At 40.6% G+C, this 24391-nt stretch overlaps 1 protein-coding gene across 2 annotated transcripts in view; it reads right to left on the bottom strand.

Annotated features, from left to right (window-relative positions):
* EXT2 (exostosin glycosyltransferase 2) overlaps positions 1 to 24391 on the bottom strand; it is a 119103-nt gene that overhangs the window by 68351 nt on the left and 26361 nt on the right. For both annotated transcript variants that reach the window (XM_015569508.1, XM_006772243.2), the window contains exon 7: positions 1443 to 1574. In XM_015569508.1, the coding sequence (XP_015424994.1) occupies positions 1443 to 1574 (132 nt within the window). The remainder of the gene's footprint in view (positions 1 to 1442; positions 1575 to 24391) is intronic.

The raw sequence follows: 24391 nt of genomic DNA, 5'->3' as shown, positions 1-24391 counted from the left end.
TCTTCCTGCTTTCCCTTTCGCCTCCCTGCATTGTGCCTACATATGCAAATTAACCGCCATCTTGTTGGCAGTTAACTGCCAATCTTAGTTGGCAGTTAATTTGCATATAGCCCTGATTAGCCAATGAAAAGGGTAGTGTCGTACGCCAATTACCATTTTTCTGTTTTATTAGTGTAGATGCTTATGTGTGACTACAAACATTTTGTAAGTTTATCTTTGGTAATGGATTCAAGGAAGGAGATGAACAGAAGTAAACTTTACCTCAAGCAGAACAGAAAGGTTTTGTTTTGTTCATTTTTACCCTAAAGCCTATATTCACTTCCTCTCAGGCATCCCTTCAGGAAGTGTTGTGACCCCTCCCGCCGAGAAGGGCTGCCTCCCCCTGTGCTCCCACGGCATTCTGTACACCACTATGAGAGCACTTCACATTCACTTGTAGCCTTACTCACTGGCTTCTCACGTTAGTGGAGCGTTCTTTTGAGGGCAAGGACTGGCTTCTCTTTCTACATTTTCAGCACCTGGTGGAGTGCCTGACACATAGCAACTGCTTAGTAAAGATTGGAGGAGGGCAAGAGGGAAGGAGGGAGGGAGGAAGAAAAGAAGAGTCCTATATGAAGATTAACGAGGCAGCAGTATACTGCACTATTGAGAAGGTCGTATCAGGAGACAAGGAGGGCTGGCTGGAAAGAGAGCAATGATTAGAATGAGGAATGGAGTTATCTTACATGAAAGCTTGGGGTCTGTGAACTCGACAGCCAGGTGCTCCAAAGCATCTAGGAAGCAATAACTGCCAGCCCCTCAGCCTCAGGCATATTCCATGTGAAAGAAGGTGTGGCCACTCCACAATCCCCACAATGCACAAGGGCCTTGTGACTCCTTCAAGCAAGGAAGAAGCCCTGAGGACAGCTTCTGATCATTTCACCTCTCTGCCGGAATACCCAGGGACCTCTGCAAGTGACGTGGCAATCCATGCTGCCTCTAGATCACCTTTGCTGGCTATTTTCCTCACAGGGTGTTAGAAATATTCATTGAAATAATCCATGTAAAGCATTTAGCACAGTCCCAGGCAGAGAGTAAGCACTTAAGATAGAAACTATTATTATTAATTTACAGAATCTCTTGAAGAGTTCTAAGCACTGCTGCTGCAAGTCATCAGGAAGGCTTCCTTCCCAACAAGACCCAAGCCTCCCCGCTGATCTCTGCAATAAACATACTGTCTTCCTAAGCACATTTAAAATAAACTAGAAGCTGCTGCTTTTGTATTTCTTACTTTTATCATCATTTTAGAATTAAGCTGGCCTTATCAGACCCCAAGTATAACAGCACACTCTCATCTTAGAAAGCTAGAATTTAAATAACCTTTACAAATTCAGTACATTGTCCTTTGTCCCATCCCAACAGCTGGACCGTGCCCCACGTGGCTAGCACTGGAATTCACTTACCACAGTCGGAGGGTCATTCCATTCTTCATAGGAGATGGCAGCATAGGGGTAGATCCGGTCATTGATAATCTGCAGGGTGGCCAGGGCAATGGCTTTAATTGACTGGAAGTATGCTTCCCAGAACCACCGTGCCTGTAAAGAAAACAACACTGTTTTAAGTGAGCAAACAAGTGAGACAGAGCAGAAGAATTAGCTGCTCTATCGCACCCGACGCTGGGTCTGGGTAATTCCTTTATTCCCAAAGAGGGGGGAGCCTATGGCAAGTGCTCCCTGCTGTTCACACCAGCTCCATCAGAAGTGTGCATTTATCAAGTGCAATCAAAACAGAATGTGAGCAAGGGACCCATACACTGGATTCAATTTAGATATAAGAGAAATTTTGTGATGATGAAAATATCATGGTTACACCAGAGCAAGTTTATAGTCTTTTTAAAGATATGGCATAAAGTGCAGAAACCTTAAGTGCACAGCTCACTGAATTTACATGTACGTACATACTTATAACTATTACCCAGGTAAATAGAGAACATTCCAGCACCCCAGAGGATCCCCTTCTGCTGTGCCCCAGTCACCCCTCTAGGAGTGAATCCTTCTTTTGGTTTCTAATGTGTCCACTACTTAATTTCATATAAATGGAATCAAATATTTACTCTTTTCTAACTACTTCTGCTCAATACTTACAATATTTAAGTCAGATTTTGGTATTAAGATTATGCTGGACTCATAAAATGAGTTGAAAAATATGCCTTCTTTTTCTATTCCTTGAGAAATTTTATGTAAGATTGGCATTATTTCTTCCTTGAAAGGTTTAGAAGAATTCATCAAAAAAGCCATCTGGGCTAGGTGTTCCTTGTCTGTGGTTTTAAATGATGGATTAATTTTCTTTCATAGACATATAATTGTGTGTATCTTGATGTGTGGGTCAATTTTGTAAGTAGTATTTTTCAAGGACTATGTTCATTTCCAATAAATTGTTAAATTTATTAAACTAAAAGTATGTGTTAACATCTTTTTAATGCCTATAGAATCTGCAGTAATACACATTTTGTTCATGATATTGAGAATATGTGTTTTCTCTTTGCATGTGAGTCTTACTAAGGCTTATCAATTTTAATAATCTTTAAAAAATTTGGTTTTGTTGATTTTTTTATCATCTAATCTTCTCTACTTTTTCTTTTCTGCTCTTATTTTTATCATTTCCTTTCTTGGCTTTTGGAGGACTTGAGTTCACTGGTATTTATTTAGTTTCTTAGGATTGAAGTTGAGATAACTAATTTCAATATTTGTTTTTAATATGTGCATTTCAAGCTGTAAATTTACCTCCATCCACTATTTTAAATGCATAGCAGACATTTGTATCTCATTTTCATTATATTTTAGGTTAAAATTGTCTAATTTCCATTGTGATGTCTTCTTTGACCATGAGTTATTTTAGAAGTATATTGTTTAATTTCCAAATATTTTGGGGTTTTCTATTTCTCTGTTACTGATTTCTACTTTGACTGCACTGAGATCAGAGAATATAAGTGTTCTTTCAATACTCTGTAATTTATTTAAACTTGATTTGTGGCCTAAGCACTTTATTCTTGCAAATAATCTATAAAAAAGTATATTCTGCAGTTGATGATTATAATTCTATATAATAAAACTCTAAGATGCAAATCAACCAAATGGCGGGACAACCGGTCACTATGATGCACACTGACCACCAGGGGGCAGATGCTCAACGCAGGAGCTGCCCCATGGTGGTCACTGCGCTCCAAAAGGGGGAGCACCACTCAGCCAGAAGCCAGACTCAGGGCGGGCAAGTGCAGCAGCAGTAGCGGGAGCCTCTCCCACCTCCATTGTAGGTGGGTGGTAAGAAGCGAGGGGTCCTGGACTGCAAAAGCCCTAGACTGCAAAAGCCCTGTACTGCAAGAGGGATAGGGATAGGGCCTAAGCCAGCAGGCGGACTTCCCACGAATGGTCCTGGACTAATCCCCCCCGCCCCCACTCCAGTGCATGAATTTCATGCTCCGGGCCCTCTAGTGTTTTATAATTATCAAGTGGAGTAAGTTGATTATCAGTGCTGTCTAAATATTCGATATCTTTACTGATTCTTTTCTACCTGTGGGTACACATATGTACATGTATATGTTTTATTTCCACACGCTTTCAAATTTGTGTTCTCAAGGCTTGTTTCAAAATTGTCTCTTGTAAAAAGAATATAAATAGATTTTAATATTTATTCCATCCAAAAATCTTCAACCTTCCAATTGTACATATAGTCCTATTTACAGTGTGATCATTCAGTTTGATTCATCTGTTCTTTGGTCCTTTATTTCTCCTTTCTTGCCTTTAAAATTGATCAAATTTAATTATTATTCCATGTTTTTCTTCTTCATTAGATTGCTGGTTTTTTAGTCTTCTGTTATTCTTTTAGTAGCTATCCTAGCAATTAAAGTAAGCATCATTGATTTATGTATGATATTATACTTCATAACTTCACAACTTACCGATAATATAAGAAAACCTGTTTATTCTCTCGCATCTGTTGTGCTATCAGTGCCAAATATTTTTCTTCTACATATTTTCAATAGCATAAGACATTATCATTGATTTTAAAAGTAAATTTTCATTTACATTTACCATATATTTTCCCTTTCTGATATTCTTCATTTCTTCATGCACATTTGAGCGTCCATTTCAAATTATCTTCCTGCTGCTTGAAGAACTTGTTGTTTTTGTGGGGGTTTTTTGGTTTGGTGTTTTGTTTGTTTGTTTTTGCTGCAGGTCAGCTGACAGCAAATTCTCTTAATTTTTATTTGTTTGATAATTTCTTTTCCCCCCCACATTGGCTTTGGAAGCATATCTTTGCTGGATAGAGAACTTTAGGCTAGGAATCTTTTTTCCTCAGCACATTATAAATACAATTTCATTGTTTCTGGCTTCATGCAATTTTTGCTAATAAATCAAAGCTGTTGGACTTACTGGTGCTCCTTTGAAGACAACATGACTTTTAATTCTAACTGCAGTTAAGCTTTCTCTGTCTTTGGCTTACAGCAGTTCAACATGACATGCCTAAGTTTGGTTCTTTGCATTTACCCTACTAAAGAGTGCAGAGCTTTCTACAATCTGTGGTTGGATGTCTTTCACTGCTTTTAGAAAACTCTCAGACAGTATTTCTTTAAATATTGGTTCTGTCACTTTCCTCTTCTTCTAGGGCTCTAAATACACACATATGAAATGTTTTTATTACATTCTGTGTCTCTTATTCTCTTTTCTGTATTTTTTCTCTCTCTGCTCCAATCTGGATTATTTTCTACCAATTTTCTCATGGTCCAATAATTCTCTCTTCTTTTTGTGTCTAAACTGCTATTAAACTCATGTGTTAAATTCTTACTTTCAATTCTTACATTTTTCACTTCTAGCATTTTCATTTGACTTTTTTAACCCCTTCCCCGGCAGAAACGTGTATACACATTTTCACAAAATGTTCTTTTTTCAGTCGTCGACGAGTATACTCGTCTAAAACTTTACCTTCAAAAACCAGCTACATACGTACCATTCTAAATAATTTCATCTAGAAACTTTCTGAGGAAATACTATTCTTAACCACAAAAATGGGAAGAAAAAATAATTACAAACTGTTTTCATAACCAGCATCAAAAATACTATATAGAACCAAAATAAAAAAATTAGTCTGAAAAAGAAACGTTTTTAACAAAAAAAATTGTTGGGGAAGGGGTTAAAACAGATTTCATATCTTTGTTGAAATTCTTTGATTTTATTGAACATAGTTCCTGACAGATAACACCAATATCTGAATCACCTGTAAGTCTCTTTCTACTATCTGTTTTATCTTTTCATTTTGTCATTTGGTTTCAAATTCTAGGATGCCTTTTAATTTTTCATTTGCTAGATATTCTGTGTATTAAAAACTGTTGAGGTACTGGATGATCCAGATTATCTTCCTTCTAAGAGTGTAATGTATTCTGTCAGGCACAGCAAATGCAGTCAGAACACTTTAATCCTGTTAGTGGTTGGTTTTAAGTTTTGTTAGGCCCCACTTTTTTCAGCTTTTTCTTACTCTTAAAGTATGGCCCTTTGGAGCTTCCAGTTAAAGCCTGGGTTAATTAACAGGACGCTTCCATCTTGGCAGGCCTGAACACACCTTTATCTTGTCAGCACTATATATGATTTACACAGCTTGTTTGTTAAGCGCCCAGCTGCTTCTTTCTAAAGAGATTCTTGGAGTCTTGCTCTGATCATGTGCACTTGGAAGTTGGCAAACACCTCAAGGGACATTGCATGCCCATTTTATCTTACTTCCCTGTGGTCCCCTTTTCCCTTGCATTCTGTCTTTTAAATTTCAAATACCTTCTTAAGCCCTAACTCCAGCTCTCAGCCCTGAGGTACTGCTGCTTTCTGCTATGACTCTATACCCCTATGTTGTGAATTAGAATGTGCCCTAAGGGAAAAGACTAGAGTGACAATGTAGCTCACCTGAGTGTGCTTCCTTTCTGTTAGGAATCCCAGTCCCTCAAATACTGACTGCACTGGTTGCTCTTCAAAGTCCCTACACTGTTGTTTTATCTATTTTAATAAGCTTTTATACTTCTTTTTCTTTTTTTGGTAGGAGTGGTTACTTCAATACCAGCTACTCTGTCATCGTCCAATATAGTCTTCTGAAAGAAGACAGTTTCTTTGCCAAGCAGAGTTTAAACTCAAGTTATTAACAAAGCAGGATGCTGGTCTAGATGATCTCAACTTCACTGAGACCTATGATTCCACTCAAAATCAGAGACCGTTAGGATTTACACAGGGGTGAACTATGAAAATTTAACATGAGGAAATTGGAAGCATAACCAAAAGAAGTGGAGGAAAAAAATACTTTCTAGTCTAGACTTGTCAACTTTAGTTCTGTTGCTGAGCAATTCCTCAATTCATCAGTTAAAGCCCAAGATAACTTCTGAGTTATGTGACTATCCTCTCCACTAATTATGTGAAAAAGACAAAAGCATCACAATGAGAATTTCTCCTATTCAATGAAAAGCTGAAACAGATTTAGCTTCCAAAGGCATCTGACTTAAGCTGTCTTGTAGTTTCCCATCTGGGTACAGCCTGGGGGCCGGCTGGCTGCCTGCAGCTGCTTCTCCAACCTCATTCCTGTGTAAATTCACGTTGCTGCTTCCCCCACCCCCAACCTGCCATCATCCAGTCAAAATATTTACAATTTATGAGACCTGAAAGAATCTCTCTTCTCTATGAAACCTTAATTGATCACCCCAAATATCAACAATCTCCCGTTAATGAAATTCCCCAGCACTTACAGCCTTTACCTTACACGTTAGTCCTCTTATATACTGTCCTATAATTGTTTTACTGTAATTTCAGATGATCACTTTTCTCTCTCCAGCTATAGTATGAGTTCCCTGGGTGTAGAAATAGGCTTTTTCTTTTTTATTAGCATCCTTACAAATGTCAGAATGTTTTACCTGCTGCAAAGCACTTTTGTATCCATGATCACCTCTGCTCTTTATAACCAGCTTGTCCCTTATTCGGAGCAGATACGTACAAGTTTCATTTCATATGTGAGATACAAAGATGTTAAGTGGCAGAGTCACAACTAAAATCCATGAATCTTAACTCTAACTCTAAACTCAGACCTTTCCCTATTCCATTCCAGAGAATTCAGAGTATCAGCACATGGTAAGTTTTAGGAAATAGTTCTTTTTCAAGAAACTGAGAGGTATAAAAATGCACTAAGAAGCATGAGCCCACACATTAATACTCACATCCTAAAATTTACTTTCCTTTCTACCTAGATGGGTCCATCATCATATGTTCTTTTCATTTTAAATCATATTCAAATTAAACCATGCTCAAACTTAAGAATTTCAAGCTTTATGATCATATTTAATCACAGTGGAGACAGCAGCCTTGGGGATTTATAGGAAACAATGATTGGTAACAAATCCACCTAGAATATCAGCCAAAGGCACAATTGTAGGACAGAGCTTCTCATTTAAGATGTCTCAAATCATCTCCTTCTGTACACCAAATGGCAGTCACTCTACGGAAGCAAGCTTTGCCAATAATCATAGCGCAAGTGTTTCAACCTGAGGGTAAGTGAACTTCTCTGGCTTAACTGTTTCTGCGGGATCTCTGTACCACCTTGAAGCATTTAGGAGCATTATAATTTACAGCCCCTCCAGAACGCAATGGCAGCCACTTGTCGGTAGAAAGAAGTTTGCAGCTATCCTGGCCATACCCAAATGCAGAAGCTTATGTTTGGGTGGGTTTTCCCCCTTAAAACATGAGCCACATTTATCTCTATCTGAAAAGTTTAAATGAGGGATTCTTTCCAGCTATGCAAAAGCCCCAGTCACCCTACACTAGCCGTCAGCAAACTATGGCCCGCTTGAAATGAATAAAACTAAGAAAAAAAAAAGACCGTACCCTTTTATGTGATGATGTTTACTTTGAATTTATATTAGTTCACACAAACACTCCATCCATGCTTTTGTTCCGGCCCTCCGGTCCAGTTTAAGAAGCCATTGTGGCCCTCAAGTCAAAAAGTTTGCTGACCCCTGCCCTATGCTGTGGGAGCTACACAGTTGAAGCGGTAAGTCACATGTGAACTGGCATACCAACATAAACGTGGACACAGTGTTTAACCTTTCTTCATTAAACAAATACCACCATAATTTTATAAAACATGCACACTCCAAAGCATATAAATTACAAAGTTCCTAGAATGCTTTCAAGCACGAGAATAATAAAGTTCCTCAAGGGCAAGGATTAGGCCAACTTAAAGTGACCATAAGCAAATAGGTACTTCAAATTGAAATTACATTTATACATCAATTAAATGTACTTAATGTCTCTGATTTTCAATACCATAAAACTAACAGCAATAATACAAGTTTAAAGGAAGCCAGTGCAGTATAGCATAAAGAGCCATGGCTATGAGCATCTTGCACAATTTCAAGTTTGAAATCTGTGAGATGAAGTTCCTAACACCTATCTCATGAAGCTTTAATGATTGATGAGATGAGGTTTATGAAGCTTCTTTCTTATAAAGTCCTAATGCAAAACAGACAATCAGAAAATGTTAGGTCTCTCCTCAAAACTTACATTCATCCTGTCCTCTTAGGGTCTTCGTCACTTACATTAGAATGCCGTTAACACTTTTTGTGTTGGGAATGGAAGAAGAAAGAAGAGAGAATAGGATCTCAATGTTACACTCCAGCCATCTCAATTCTTATAGACAGTAAAGAAATCCAACTGGTCAGACAGTAGAGTTAGAAATAATAAAAACACATCAAATGGGAGTGTGACAGAACTTTATAATGACAAGTACAGCAACCAATAACATGTGCCTTGTAGCCGACTCTCTATGCTTTCAAGGAAGAGGACAGTACTTCTGCAGAAACCATGGGCGTGGGAATGCATCTGGCTTTGCTCACACTGAATTCCCAGCCTCTAGCACAGTGCCTGTCAAAGAGCAGTCAGTCAAGTGTTTGTTGAAAGAACAAACCCACCCAACAATACTGCCTCATCGGCACAAGGAGGCACAGGCAACTCACGGAACTTTCCGAATCTTCTAAGTTCCAACCCACGAAGTTAAAGGGGCAAATAATCATTTAATAATAATGACTGCATCTTGTATACAGAATTTTAAAAGATGAAATATGAGGGACGTGGACTTGAGGGAGAAAAACAAAATTTCAGAAGGTGACAAGCTCCTCTAGGAGAGATGGGACAAACATGATTTCAGCTTTGGAAGAGTATGGAAGGGAGAGGTGGCTACCATAAAAGCACCCAAAGAAGGCAACTAAAATTTTAACGAATTCTTAAAACTGAGTGGGCTAGTAAAACATTGTGGAAGCTCCAAACCCAGGGTAGTCCACATTCATTTGCAAGTTCTATTCTAGTGGGTGTTTTTGAGAAAGACTGCAGAAGGGAAGGAAACCAAAGAGAGTCCTGAACAGCACACATCTAAAATCCCTGCCCATTTCTTGGAGTTTTTTCTTATCCAAAGCAAAGGCTTTTCAACTGCTGCGGGAGGAGCAGAAAATGCTCCCAACCCAAGGTCAGGCACAGAGGCACTGCCTCTGGGAGAGGAAGGAAAGGCAGCCTGCCACTGGGGAGGGTTGAAGCCACAGCCCCTGCGAGCTACACCCTAAGCCTTGCGCTGAGGAAGCCACCCTCCCACCAGGAATCCCAGACTAGGCTACACGCCCAGTGGGAGCAGAAGCAAAAGCCACCGGTCCCTGGAAGACAAGTTAGAAAACTTACACAGATCAGGGTCCTGCTCTGACACCACGCAGAGGTCAGCTACTAGTAAGAGAGGGGCAGGGCACTCTCCAACCCAAGATTCCCTGCGGCAGACAGCTGCCACGGGCAGAAGAAGCAGGAACTCTGAGAAGGCCCCACAAATGGGCCTGCCTGGGACTGAGGCTGGGCCGGAGGGGTAGGGAGAATGCTACTGCTCCCATCAAGAGCCAGCACCTCACACAAAGCAGTGAAAGTCTCCCGCTGAGGGGGAAGACCTCCTGGCGGCACAGGTAGCAGGGCCTATGGAAGCACAGGGTGAGGTGGGAAGTCAGAAAAACCTCAGTCCTCGGGCCCACACTAATAACACAGTAGCAGCAGCTGACGGCTGGCGGCATCTGAGTCTGGGGTGTGCTGAACGGAAGTCTAGCAACAGGAAAACCCAAACCCAGCCCAATGACCAGAGTGAGTAACCTCCCACATGCATGGCCTGACAGAAGAAGCGGTGTGTCCGTTTCTGGACACAACATTTACCTTAGTCTCCTGTTTCTCTACAGAGAGTGTCCATCATTCAACCAAAATTTATCAGGAACAAATAAACAAACAAACAAACAAAAAAACAAGAGTAAACAACCCACTGCCATAATACAAAGCTGTCTAAAGAACCAGACCCAAAGAGGACCAAGATGGTAGAACTATCCGACAAGGACTTTGAAAATAATTATTAGTAGTAAGTTAAAGACTCTAGTGAAAAAGGTAAGCAACTTGCATGACTGGTGGGGGTTTTCAGTAGAGAGATGGAAACTAAATAAAACATTCACCTTCTCCCTCAAAAAGCTTAAAAAAAAAACACAGCTGCACCATTAAAGATGCAAAAGTACTCTGCCTCTGAGCAGCTAGGAAATTCAAGAGATGTGAGCTATAGGAAACTTTCTCTTAACACACTCACACTGACAGACCATTTATTTCAGGCGAAGGGCTGGAAAATATTTCCACACCTCGTGGATTAATTTTTCAAAGCTGTGTCTGAAGATGAATCTGAAACTTCCAAAGGGATTCCAAGTCTTTCCAAACACATGTACGAAAGGCGCCCACGTCCTTTCCTTTGTTTGCTGTGACAAATGGGACCGTGAGCATCCCTGCCTGTTCAAGGCTCCCATGCAGCGGGCGTTCGTGCCATAAGGGCCAGCGCGCAGGAGCAGGGAGCCAAGGCCCTTCATGAGGAACTTTCCAAGCACCCTGATTTCTAGCTGAGAATGGCCACAAACAAGACCGGTTTTCTTTCTTCTTTTGCTTACTCCATTTTTATAAACTTAAGAGTTAGATGACAACTTACTTAAAATTAGGGGAAAGAATATCAACAAAATCACTCACAGGCACTTCTCATGTGGCGAAGGTTTTAGAAAACTGTACAATGCCCATGTGACCAGATTTTCTGGAGAAGTACACAAGTATTTGATACACCTTTACTCAAAGATTCAATAAACAACAATAGAACTTGCCTTCTTTAAAATAAAAAGGGATTCCTGAAACATAAAAGGCTACAATACCTGGGATTTATCAGTACACCACTTTTTTCTTAAAACATTTATCTTGTTAATTTAGTTACTACATAAAATACAAGTGTGCTTTTTTCTCTCCTCCCACACGAAGCTGCTTTATTTGCCCTCTCCACATTCGTCCTCCCCCTGGAAGTCTGTGATCTCTCTCAAGGCCCTTTTCCATCCTCGGGGACAGTGTTTGCAGCCCCATCATCTCAATCACTTGAACACGGCACTTGAGGAACCCACACATATCACACTCACTGGAATTTTACCCAAAACCACAGACATTTGTTCACAAAACAGGAAGCAGAGTTCATTTCACAATTTTTGGTAAATGTAAATATTTGTGTGTGTTTTTTACTTCTTTACCATGAAAAGTTGTAACTGCTGCCGAAACCGGTTTGGCTCAGTGGATAGAGCGTCAGCCTGCGGACCAAGAGGTCCCAGGTTCGATTCCGGTCAAGGCCATGTACCTGGGTTGTGGGCACATCCCCGGTGGGGGATGTGCAGGAGGCAGCTGATCGATGTTTCTCTCTCATCGATGTTTCTGACTCTCTCTATCTCTCTCCCTTCCTCTCTGTGAAAAATCAATAAAATATATATATAAAAAAAAGTTGTAACTGCTTTCTTTTTAAACGTTTTATTTTGAAATAATTTTGGACTTAGAGAACAGGTGCAATCGTAGTGCAGAGCCCCCAGGTCCCCCTCAGGGCTTCCCCCAATGTTAGCCTCTTGCCTCACCATGGTATAATGATCAAAACTGAGAAGTTAACTAAACCACAGACTTTTCAGATTTCCTCAGTTTTCTTCTAAGGGCTTTTCCTGTGAGCTCTGACCCAGGACAGCACATGGCATTTAGTTGTCATGTCTCCTTAGTCTCCTCCAACCTGTGACAGTTTCTCAGTCTCTCCTCATCTTTCATCACCTGGACACTTTTGAGTTGAAATGGTCAGGAATTTTGTAGGCTGTCCCTCAGTTTGGATTGATCTGATGTTTTCTAATTATTAGAGGTTATGGATATTAGAGAATACTACAGGTGATATGCCCTTCTCTTCACATCGTGTTGGGAGATATCTGATATCAACATGACTTATTACAGGTGAAGTTATTAACCTGGTTAAGACGGGGTCTGTTGAGGTTTCTCCATTATAAGGTTACTACTGTTCCCATTCCATATTCTATTCATGTCACCATGTTCAGTCCAAAGTCAATGAGAAGATAATTAAGCTCCATCTCCTGGAGGAAGGAGTACCAAAAAAATTAGAACACTATTTTTTTAATACATTTTTTATTGATTTCAGAGAGGAAAGGAGAGGGAGAGAGAAAAACATCAATGATGAGAGAGAATCATTGATCGGCTACCTCCTGCATACCCACTACTGGGGATCGAGCCCACAACCCTAGTATGTGCTCTTGCCCGGAATTGAACCCAGGACCCTTCAGTCCACAGGCCGATACTCTATCCACTAGCCAAACCAGCTGGGGCTAGCACACTATATTTAGTGTATTTTGAAAGAAATAAAAACCATGAAGTTGAATTCACTGAGTCTTACAAATTTTTCAACCTAGTTTATTTATATACAGTATGGCATTCTATTAAAATCCTTAAATCTATGGGGATCTGTGGCTGATAGAAAATATTAAAACATTTTCTTTCCTCATTAATAATTTCACTAAAATTAATAACATTAAGTTGAAGCCTGATAACATATCTCATCTACTTAAAAGAGAAAAACATATAGCCAATTTTTATTAAAAATATTAGATGTAAAATATGCTAAAGACCTCAAATATCTCTGAAATTTCAATGCTTTTAATCTAATACTTTACTCTGATGTACAACGCATTACTGTACAAAAATTTAGTATCCAATTTTGTAATTTGGAAATGAAATAAATCTAAAAAATTACTATAATAAGAAAACAGAAAGGAAAGAAATTTGAAAATAAACCCTACAGCTTTGCATAGATTTGCGATTAAGAAAACCCTCGAGAATCAGCTAAAAATGTGCCAGTGCTAAAAGTAAAAATGTATAAAGTAACCAGCTACAAAATCATTTTTAAAATAAATACAACAGAAAACCAAACTCTCACATCCCAGCAATACCCAGTAAGATTACACGCGTGTACACACACACACACACAAACACACATACACGAATTAGTATTACCCCAACTTCTCACAGTCCAGATTATTCTTAGTCCTTCTGATAGACTCAGCTGACTCCCCATCATCCATCACCTCTTTTTCTAATTCATCTGACAATTTTAACACAAAAGTCAGGATGTATTCTCTACTCCCTGATGTTTTAGGGGGTGGAACTTACCTTCCCAGACAAACTAACAATGTACTAGTCCCACTAAAGGGGGTTCTCATGACTTCTTTACACTGGTGTCCTGCAGCCCCTCTAGAGTGAGGCTCAAGTGTCTTGGAAAACAGGAATGGATTAAGGTAGAATGCCCTTGTCAATGTCACCACTCATTTTTCCCAGCAGCAGCAACAATGCAGGACTAGACGTGGCTTAACCAGTAGGGTCTCTATTTTAAGCTGTGCTGCTCCTAGGGAAGAGCTGAGAACCCATTTAAATGCAGCCACGGCCCAGTGCAAGACCCACCGTGTCACACCTTAGTGAGCATGGTTTTGCTCTTCTCCCAGGATCCCATACAGAGCCCATGATTCTTACTAGGAATTAGTAACTCCTAGGATTTAGTCTCAATTTTATTTTTACCTCATTCCCACATTCTCAGCCTTCTAAAAATATACTAGAATTTAGAATCCACAGATTTGTTGTTGTTGTTTTGTCTTGTTTAAAATAGTCTTTATCCAGTTGGCACATAGGGAATGAAAAGAAAAAAATCACCTTAATATTAACAAATGCTGTTATGGAACTGTGCAACACTAAATGGATTTTTCTCTTTCTCACCCTTCTCAGAACTTTGAGAACTTGCTCAAAACCTTGTCTCTTGGCTGGCTACAAGGTATTTACCTCTTTAAATCTAACTTTCTCCATGCCTAGCATTTTGCTAGCCACCTCTTCATTTCCCCCCTTCTCCTGGCACTTCGATGAAGACATTTTTACATGGTGTCCCAGGCAATGTCTCCCTAGCACTGTCCCAAGAATTTCTGAAGAACTCTCAACATCAGAGCAGTCCTATCCCAAGTGAACAGCTGAAGACACAACTTTCCCTTTGGATAGCTCAGTTCCTAGGAATTCTCGATCTCATTCTTCCATTCCAAACTATGAGTCACTCAAAGATTAGAAAAACAAGCAAGTACATGGACCGGTACCCAAATACTATTCTGAAAAAGTGCTCGTGGGAAAATTCTCAAAGGTTCATATACAAGCACATTTCGCCCACTTAGAAGCAAAGCTTTCCTCTGTTCACCTCCAGTCTCAGCATTCATATTTATGGGAAGTGATTACAGATTTAATATAGAGTTAGTTCCACTTACTTATCAGAGAAAATGGCTACAGCATATATTCCTTAGTTATCACAAAAATGTGAGAAAGAGGTCTAAATGATGAAGTCTAGGGCGATACTTTCTAATGGCAAAATAGGGCACTTGCTTAAGTTTGTTAGTGTTTAATCAGACCAGGTGTTTTTTTCAAGGGTCAGTATGTATTTACAACTCACATGGCGTCGGACTACATGCTTGATTCCTATAAAGAGTTTAAAACCCTGAGCTATCATCAGAGAAAGGATACAGAGAAAGAACTAGAACATGGGACAAGGTGAGGCCCAAGTGTACATGTATGAGTTGGGGCGTGTGTTGTGTGGTTTGATCCAGAGGATGTATTTATGAGTCAACAAATAGTAGGCATGTATGGTTATAGTTAATAATCTCTATAGAAACAGAAGTACAATATTTTTATATATCTTTTTCTTTTACTATCCTCCGTTTCTCCTGCACCCAAATCAATCTTGAATGACACAAGATTAAGAACGAAGAATCATCTTTATCACAAAAAGAGGTTTTCTGCATTGTTAAATCTTTTTTAAATTTTCAAGCATTTTTAAAGTCCTAAAGCTCTCAATCTGGTGCATATTCCTATACTTTGAACTTTCCCTTTCTGTTAATTAAAACATGAATTGTGATATTTCAAATTTCAATGAAAAAAAATCTCATTGCTAAGAACCTTTCCAAAAACACAATAGAAAAACTGAGCATTTTCCCTAGCTCAGTTTTTATATTGTTTTGATAGAGCATCAGCCTGCAGACTGAAGGGTCCCAGGTTCAATTCTGGTCAAGGGTACATGCCCAGGTTGCGGGCTCAATCGCCAGTAGGGGGGCGTGCAGGAGGCAGGAGATCAATGCTTTTCTCTCATCGTTGATGTTTCTATCTCTCTCCCCCTCTCCCTTCCTCTCTGAAATCAATAAAAACATATTTTAAAAAGATTATTCTTTACCCATTCCACCCCACCCACCTTTTTGGTGTACCTTATTGCTACTGCTCATACCTGCTAAGAAGCTGAGAATGGGATTAGGAAAAAACACCTCAGAAGTGGATTCCACAGTAGGAGCCACTAAAGGACACCTATTGAGAGTAGTATGGAGTTTCCTCAAAAAACTGAAAATGGAACTCCCATTTGACTCAGTGATCCCACTTCTAAGACTATATCCCAAGAAACTAGAAACACCAATCAGAAAGGATATGTGCACCCCTATGTTCATAGCAGCACAGTTTACCACAGCTAAGATTTAGAAACAGCCTAAGTGCCCATCAGCAGATGAGTGGATTAAAAAACTGTGGTACATCTACACAATGGAATACTATGCTGCCGTAAAAAAAGAAGAAACTCTTAACCATTGCAACAGCATGGATGGAACTGGAGAGAATTATGCTATGTGAAATAAGCCAGTCAGAGAAAGATAAATATTACATGATCTCACTCATTTATGGAATAGAATGAACAACATAAACTGATAAACAAACACAGATCCAGAGACAGAGAAGCATCGATCAGACCATCAAACCTCAGAGGGAAGGTAGGGGAGGGTGGGAGAAAGGGGGAGAGATCAACCAAAAGACTTATATGCAAGCATATAGGCCTAACCAATGGACACAGACAACAGGGGGGTGAGGGCATGAGTGGGGGGGCTAAGGGGATAATGTGGGGATAAGGACACTTATGTAATAACTTAATAAAGAAATTTTAAAAAATAAAAATAAAGGACACCTATTGACTTTGGCTGTTGTACCTTATATGGACATTGGTATGGGATGAACTGTGACCCCTCAAAATTTATATGTTGGAGCCCTTTGTACCCCAGAATTTGAATGTAGTTGAAGACAGGGCTTTAAAGAGGTGATTACATTAAAATAAGGTTGTAGGTGGACCCTACTCCAATCTGATAGCTGTCCTTTTAAGAGGAGGATACTTGGACGCACAGAGAGGCCCTGGGGTGCTTATGCACAGAGGGATGACACGCAGAGAGGCAGCAAAAGGGTGGCCATCAGCAAGCCAAGGAGAGAGGGCTCAGGAGCAGCCAACCCTGCTGACATCTTGATCTAGGACTTCCAGCCTCTAGAACTGTGAGAAAATAAGTTTCTGTTGCTTAAGTCACGCATTCTATGACGCTTTGTGCTGCACCCCTAGCGAACTAATATAGACATTAGTGACATTGCATACCTCCCCCTTCAAGATTGCTGGCTGCTTGAGAACAAGGACCATGGTTTGTACAGTTCTGAACCATGTACAGTGTCTTACCAAACATGGGCATTTAATAAATAGTGTAGATGATTATAGAAGTTCAAAAGGTGCCCAAAACAAAGAAAAATAGAGCGTTATAAATAAACTTCATAGTTTTTAATCACATGCCACAAATTCTACCCAATCCCAAGTCAGCTACATAAACTTTGTAACCTCAGGCCATCAATTAACCTCTAACTTTTGCTTTCCTCCTTTATAAAAATTAGAATAACAAGTAGCTCATCAAATTTTCATGAGGAAGCTCCCCATACAGCACCAGACACAGGAGAAATGTTGATTTCCCCGTTCCCTTTGCCAACTGGGAAATTTAAGCAAGACAGTGGTAAAATTAGGCCTGGCTCTTCTGAAACCTGGATGGGCTGCTAAAAACTCAACCTTTGCTCAGAGGCAGGAAAAGACCTTGCCAGCATGTCCTTTTTACAAAAGATTTCAATAATATTCTATTTGAACTCCAGAAAAGTAGAGGATGTCAACGGAGATCATTTGCTCCTTTTCTAAGCTAAAGGCATCATGAATAAGAGGCACTCGCTATCAATATTCTTAGAATGAGAAGTTTGATTTCTTGCCAGAGAAGCTATATTGAAGTCATTTAACATCCGTGGGTCCCTGGGTTTGCCTCTCAATGCTAAAGCTCTCACTCCTGTTCCTTAGGCAGGAAGCCAAGCAGATGTGGGAGGGCAGTCCATGATATTTCTGTCTTCTTGCAAGATGTTAATTTTCCCAAAAGGTAGAATGGAACCAAGAAGGCAGTGAAAAGTACTGCAGGGCTATCTCACAAGAAGGGCTCCTCTGATCTAGAAGCCTGTGTTGGAACATGGAAACCCCATTATTTTTTCAGTATGTCATCTTTATCATTGTGCTTCCAGACACCAAGCATGAACATGATTTTCATGTTTTAGTCCTATTTAAAAGGAAAATTCTTTAAAAATGCAGGCTACTCGGGGCAAGTCAGAATGAAAGTGGGTGAAAGAGCTTGAAGGTAGGGGAGGACTTTGTGAATACTCGTAGGGAATGCTCCCATGTTATGATCTCCTGTCCTATGGGAAACAAGAAGGGATCGAGGAGGAAAAGGGGGAGCCTGAGTCATGTTTCCTGACATATGACAGACAGCTCCTGAAATAGAAAGCCATAGGTTTCGAGTCTCAGGGGTATCACCTTCAGATATGTCAATGTTCTAAGGATGGATCAGTTTTCCCAACTGCTGACATCCTGCTGTGAGGAGAGATCCCAAGCAAAACAGGAGCCTCTGACTGGGAGCCTTTGAGGTGGCAGGAGCCATGAGGAGTTCAAAGGCAAGGCCGGCCAGTGGCTTGCACCACCGAGAACCATAGGGGTGAAAGGTTACTAAAGCAGGAGCCACTGACCAATAAAATTGTGTTTGGTCAAACCTTCCCAGCTAAGAGACGAGGGACTCGAGGGACTCGTGTCTGCTGTGTCCAGACTTCAGACTTATCTACGCCTCTGGGTCCCACTGTTCCCTAGGTCCGGTCGGGGAGCCTGGGTAGTGATTAGCAGCTGACCGGCTCTGTCCTGACGGCTCCCATGAAAGAGCTGAAACGTGGATTGGAAACCTTTAATCAGGATCTGTCATCAAAAATAAATAAATAAGAGCATAACTTGGGTCAACTTGTTGCAAAGGAATCTGCCTGGGGTGAGATTTCCCATGTTTGCTATGTTAAAACCCGGAGAAAGCAAGCATTCGTTTGTTTGATTAGAGAAGGCAAATATAAAACAAGCCTCACTCCAACCAGGCACACTTGAAAGGCCTGCCTGCCTCTTTTAATTAAGATACACACACAAACACAATATGTGAAGGGACTAAGAAGACAGAACTTGGAAACTTATGTCATCCCCAAAGCTGTCATCATGTCACGCCACGTTAGGGTGGCGTTCTCTCCTCTACTGTTGCCCATGATGTAACGATTCCAGAGAAGGTAAGGAGATTTCTTTGGCAGGTTCTTTAATTGGCTGGGGACACTAAGTCAGCAGTCAGCTCATGAGAGCCCTTCACTGTTCCTGTGCACTCCCAGGAAAGGAGAAATCGAGAACAGTGTCACTGCTCCCCTGACAGCCACACAGGAGTCCTCTACCAGCTGTTTGCTGCTGGAAAGCCCCACCTTCTGATTAAGTGTCATCAATGTGAGCTCCCCTATTGATTCTGAGTAGAAACCCCAAGGTACGTTCCCAAAATTGAACAGACAGAGAAGCTTGAAATAGCTCCACATGCTAAGTCAGAGGTTCTCAATCCCTCCCCACTTTTTTCACCTGAAGGCTAACAATATGCCCACAAGTAAGAGTAACTCAGGTTCATCATGGCAGAGATTCTAGAGAGAAATCCACACCCATACCCCCTAGCCCAGAAAGCATTTAGGAATTTGAGTGACAGTGAGAGAGATATGTGAAGCTTGAAAATCCCACAGGGAATTTTGATCCTCCCTTCATCTCACAGTTAAAAACAGCTATGGTAACTAATTAGACAGTTGAAATCTTCTTCCATACTTTCCCATCTGCCAGTTATGCCAAAAAGATTTCCAAAGATTATGCTTGCTGTTAGGTCATATGTAAAGTTACCTACAACCTGCTAAGCAAAGAGGTTTGGGAGAACACTGATTTGTGGTTATTCTAAGCCAATCGGAGTACAGTGAGGACCGCTGCTCCCTCCGCACTGTGCTGAATCCTTCAGGATGCTATTCTGACCCTTCCGTCTGCCACCACCTTGAGTCGTTCACCTCAAATGCCAAAATGCCTCATTGCAGAGCTCAGCCCTCAGTCTGCGGCTGAAACCAAAAACTGCAAGCTTTTCCTAGAATACAAATGGTACATTTAGAAGATCAAGACCTGGTGAAAATAACCTAAAGTTAAAAACACTTCACTACATATATGGACTTCAAATACCTGACAAGAAAACACTTGCTCCGTTTAGTAAATAGTATTGGAATCTGAAAGATAACAAGTGAACTGCTCCCCTGCCATTAAATTCCTTAATAAAATTGGAAGTACATATTTAAATATAACAAATTAAGTTATATTTAGTTACCTCTCCCCTTATAAGTTACAAGGAGAGAGGTATCTATAATATCAGAAATGATTTCTGTGAAGCTACTTCCATACCAATCCTGATCTGATTCAGTATTAAATAACTTTTTTTAGATTTTTTTTATTGATTTGTAGAGAGAGAAGAAGGGAGAGGGAGAGAGAGAAACATCGATATGAGAGTGAAACATTAATTGACTGCCTCCTGCACACTCCCTACTGGGGATTGAGCCTGCAATACAGGCATGTGCCCTGACCTGGAACTGAACTGGCAACCTTTTGGTGCACAGGACAGCCAAATGACCTTCCAAACATCCTTCTGGACTACCAGACCTTCCAGATGAAGCTGGGGCTGTGGGGGCCAAGGCAAGCCACCGCGGTTGCGAGGGCCAAGCCCCTTGCACAAATTTCAGGCATCGGGCCTCTAGTCATACGTATTAATATTTATAAGTACCGTGCGCTAACCGATTGCGCCACTGGAGCTCCAAATAATATTTATAAATGAAGGCAGAGATCCTACAGATTAGTTTAACCCTTACAGAAGATTTGAAACAATGAATTCTTTATAAAACATATCAACACTTGATATTTATGTTATTGTTTTATAAACAAACCTAGATATTTTCTGAGTAGGTATATAATGAATTCACAAAGCCTGGACTACTTTTCCTGCAGGGAGTAATTATTTCTCAGAAATGCTTCACAAATAGCCCTACCCTGTGGGAAATCAGACCCAAAGTGTTAGACAATTCTTATATAAGCTGCAAGTTAATACTTAATACTTTTATTACAGAGGCCAGTTTTTGGAGCAACACCCCATATTTGGAACTTACTACTAGGGATTAATCCATGGTTTTCTTTAGAGAGAGCTCTCTAACCTAACCAATGCCCAATGAGGCATCTACCCTGACCCTTGAAAAGGCTGTGTATTGAAGAATAATAATCGTATTTATTAAGAACCTCCAAGATATTTATTATTTTAATAAATTTGTTAAAATTATGCCATAAGCAATAGCACCCAGTTCACTAAACTTCTTAGTAATTACAGGGTATCAATTCAGTCCCCAGAAATGTACAAAAAAGCAGTTCTATTGCTTTGGAGTCTGGGGCCTTGTTTTGTTTTATTGCTTGTATTAGGTTTTTATACCTAATTACCCTCCCCACAGGAGCTACACAAGTAATAAAACAAATCAGTATTTTTTTTATTGTTTGCTCAATGAAAATCATCAATCCTAGATCAACAGTGCTATAATTTCACTAACTTACTACAAAGATTCCTCGCTTTTTGCCCCAACCTCAAGCTAAATGGGTATTTTAAATTGAACACACTTGCAAAACTGCTCATGACCAAAACTATTTAAAAAAAAAAAAAAAGTAACGGGTTTGTGCCAAAAGGGGCAGAGCAGTTGAAAATATATATCCATTGGATTTTGCTTATCTCTACTAACCTCTTCCTAAAAGCTTTAGTTAGGAGAAAAAGGACAGGCAGAGATGAAGCCCATCGTGAGGGCATATCCCATCCACCCCACCCCTTTGGAAAGTGAGGCTGGAAAGCTGAAAGGAGGAGGGTAAGGATGCACTCTCTGAAATGCCTGGAAAAACATTCTGGTCAGGAGATGCCAGAGAGTTTGAAGCTCCCATCAAGCTGCTGGCCTAGATCCAGGTAATGGTTTTTCCTTCCCCTCAGCTGTCTGCTGCCGGAGCTTTCCAGCAAAGAAAGAAAGGAAGAGTGGTAGGGGAGAGGGAGGAGCAGCTTCCAGTCGCTTCTCTGTGAGGGAGAGTAAAAGGGCCACGCATGGCAGGCTGACATTTATAGGGGGCCTGGCGTTTCCAGGGAGCACTCTGGGAGGATTACTGGGGGTTAGCAATCGGGTCTAATAGGGCAGCAAAGCAGAATGATGAAAGTCCCTTTAAATTTGATAAGTGATGCTGTGGACACAGAGACAACAAGCCGGAGCTGGCGAAGACAGGCGTGCAAAGGTCTAGCCAGCCAGACGGCCTTTAGGGAAAAAAATACATTGTAAACCTGGTTCCCCTAACTCTTCAGGGCTGCCCAGCTCACTTGCGGGAACTTGAAAGCTCAAACTGTCAACAGACGGCATTTCTAATCAGAATGAATATAAAAGCCCTTGGGAAACCCTCCCTTGCCTGACCCTTACTGCCCTGCCCCTACCAACCAAGAGAAATGTATCCCGCAATGGCGAAGTTCCGGACCTGCAAAGGTTAATGATCTTGCTAGTCTTTTACCTCCAAATCACGGCTGCACCACCCAGTCCCTTCTGCCTGGCATTTTCCTCCAATTTTAATATCAGAAGTTTCACACGCCTGCCTGAGCTCCTGGACTCGGCAGAAAGGCCCATATAGCTGTCAGCAAACTGATAAGAACTTTAAAATTACTCCACAGGGCCTCTTTAAAAAGAAGAGCCAAAGAAGGCCATAAAGAAAGAGGGCAGGGGCCACGGAAACCAGCCGCTCACACTGTTTTAACGTGGCATTAAAATGAGCTGCAGATTTATGGCAGTGTTTTAGCCCCTGGCCCAATTCATCTGGGATGAGGCTCCTTCTCTGCTCTCCAGCGGGATTACAAATATGGGATGGAGCTGGCCAGAAAGGAGCGGGGCAGGGAGGCAGAGGTAGGAGGAGGAGAGGGAGGGAAGAAACGAGTACAGGAGGATCATACAGAAGAACTCTTCTCCTTTCAGTAGAAGGCAACGACCAGCTAATTCTAAAGGATACCTGACTTAAATTCACATGAAAATCCTTTATTTTTAGTTCAGACCCAGTAAATTCTGATTCAACTACTCACCATCCAAAATGTCAATTCTAGTTTTAACTTCTCTCCATAAGTTTATCTTTTTTAATTCAAAAATCATGATTTGGGAGAACCTGGCAAGAGAACCTCGCTATGCTGATCAACTGAAAAAAATAAAATAAAATTTTTAAAAAATCATGATTTGGACCAGCTGGCATGGCTCAGTGGCTGAGCATCAAACTATGAACCATGAGGTCACAGTTCAATTCCAGGTCAGGGAATATGCCTGGGTTGTGGGCTTGACCCCCAATGTAGGGCATGCAGGAGGCAGCCCATCAATGATTCTCTCTCATCACTGATGTTTCTCTCTCTCTCCCTCTCTCTTCTCTGAAATCAATAAAAATACATTTTTTTAAAAACTTTTTAAAAAATCATGCTTTGGCAGAGACACTTAGAAGAGGGGAAAAAAGCCTTAAAAATTTTTTTCTCACTGAAAAGGGGAAAAAGTAATAGTACTTTATTCAAATGAATTTTTTTAAAGGCCAGCTAGAAAACCACTTATTTTAATAAGCAATTCTGATTCTAACAGAAAAAAAGCGAGGTGAATGTCAAGATGTAGAGAGTGTATCAGAACCCACAGGAATAAATTATCTTTCCAGTTTCCAAGCCCAGAAGCAAATGCATAATGCATCCACGCTGGTAATTCACTGTGGTTCCTGAAGCCCAAACTCCATACCAGGAGGCTCCTTCCAATATTCAAACCCAGACCCAAATCACTGCCAGCATGGAGCAGACAGACCAGAATCCCCATGCTTCAAGCAAGTTACTCACTGAACCATACAGCTGCTCTACAGTATTGTTAGTCCCAGGCCTGAGCGAAGAAAAATTGAAGCTTGGAAAAGTCAGGTTACTTGCCTGAAGTCACAAAGCTGGTAAGACAGCACAGCTGAGGCTATGAATTCAGGTTTCTCCAACTCAAAAGCTTTCCACCACCAGCATTTTTCAATTTTTTTGGACTAGGAACCACACTAAGAAACACATAAACACATTTTACTCTGCAACTCCCTACATATATACATAGATAACTAAAAGGTTTCAGGAAATATTTACCCTTACTAGGTAATACGATGGTATTTTCCTTTCTATCATATTTCATTATTTAAAAATAGAATGCCAGTCTTGAACCAATGATTTAACTTCATGAGCAACCAATGAATCATGGTCCTCAGTTTGGAAAACACTGCAGTGACAATGAAAAAAAAAAAAGAATCATCAGACTGGGAGTCAGACCTGGGTTCCAGCGGGGCTCAGCTCTGGCCCTGACAACCCAAGTTTACCAAAACTCCAGGGCTTACTTGTGATTGTAAAATATGAGGAAAGGGCTGAATCTTTTCTAAGGTCCCTTCCAGCTCTTTGATATTTTTTTTCAATCTGCTTGATTGAAACTGTTTTCCCCTTTCATCACACATCTTTTCATTACTCTTCACTTGTCATTACTATCCTTGCCTTCAGTTCTCTGCAGAGAATTTCCTTCAGTTCCCTACTGGTATTCAAAGTCCCCCCAGCCCCAACTGCTCCATTTTACCTACTAAGCCTCTCACAGAAGCCACCGCGCCCCCCCCCCACTCCCCCGCCAAGGTGAGTGCA

The sequence above is a fragment of the Myotis davidii genome, unplaced genomic scaffold, assembly GCF_000327345.1.
Source record: "Myotis davidii unplaced genomic scaffold, ASM32734v1 scaffold265, whole genome shotgun sequence".
Taxonomy (NCBI): Eukaryota; Metazoa; Chordata; class Mammalia; order Chiroptera; family Vespertilionidae; genus Myotis; species Myotis davidii.
The sequence above is the reverse complement of the archived record's forward strand: the minus strand, read 5'-3'. Positions and strand labels throughout refer to the sequence as shown.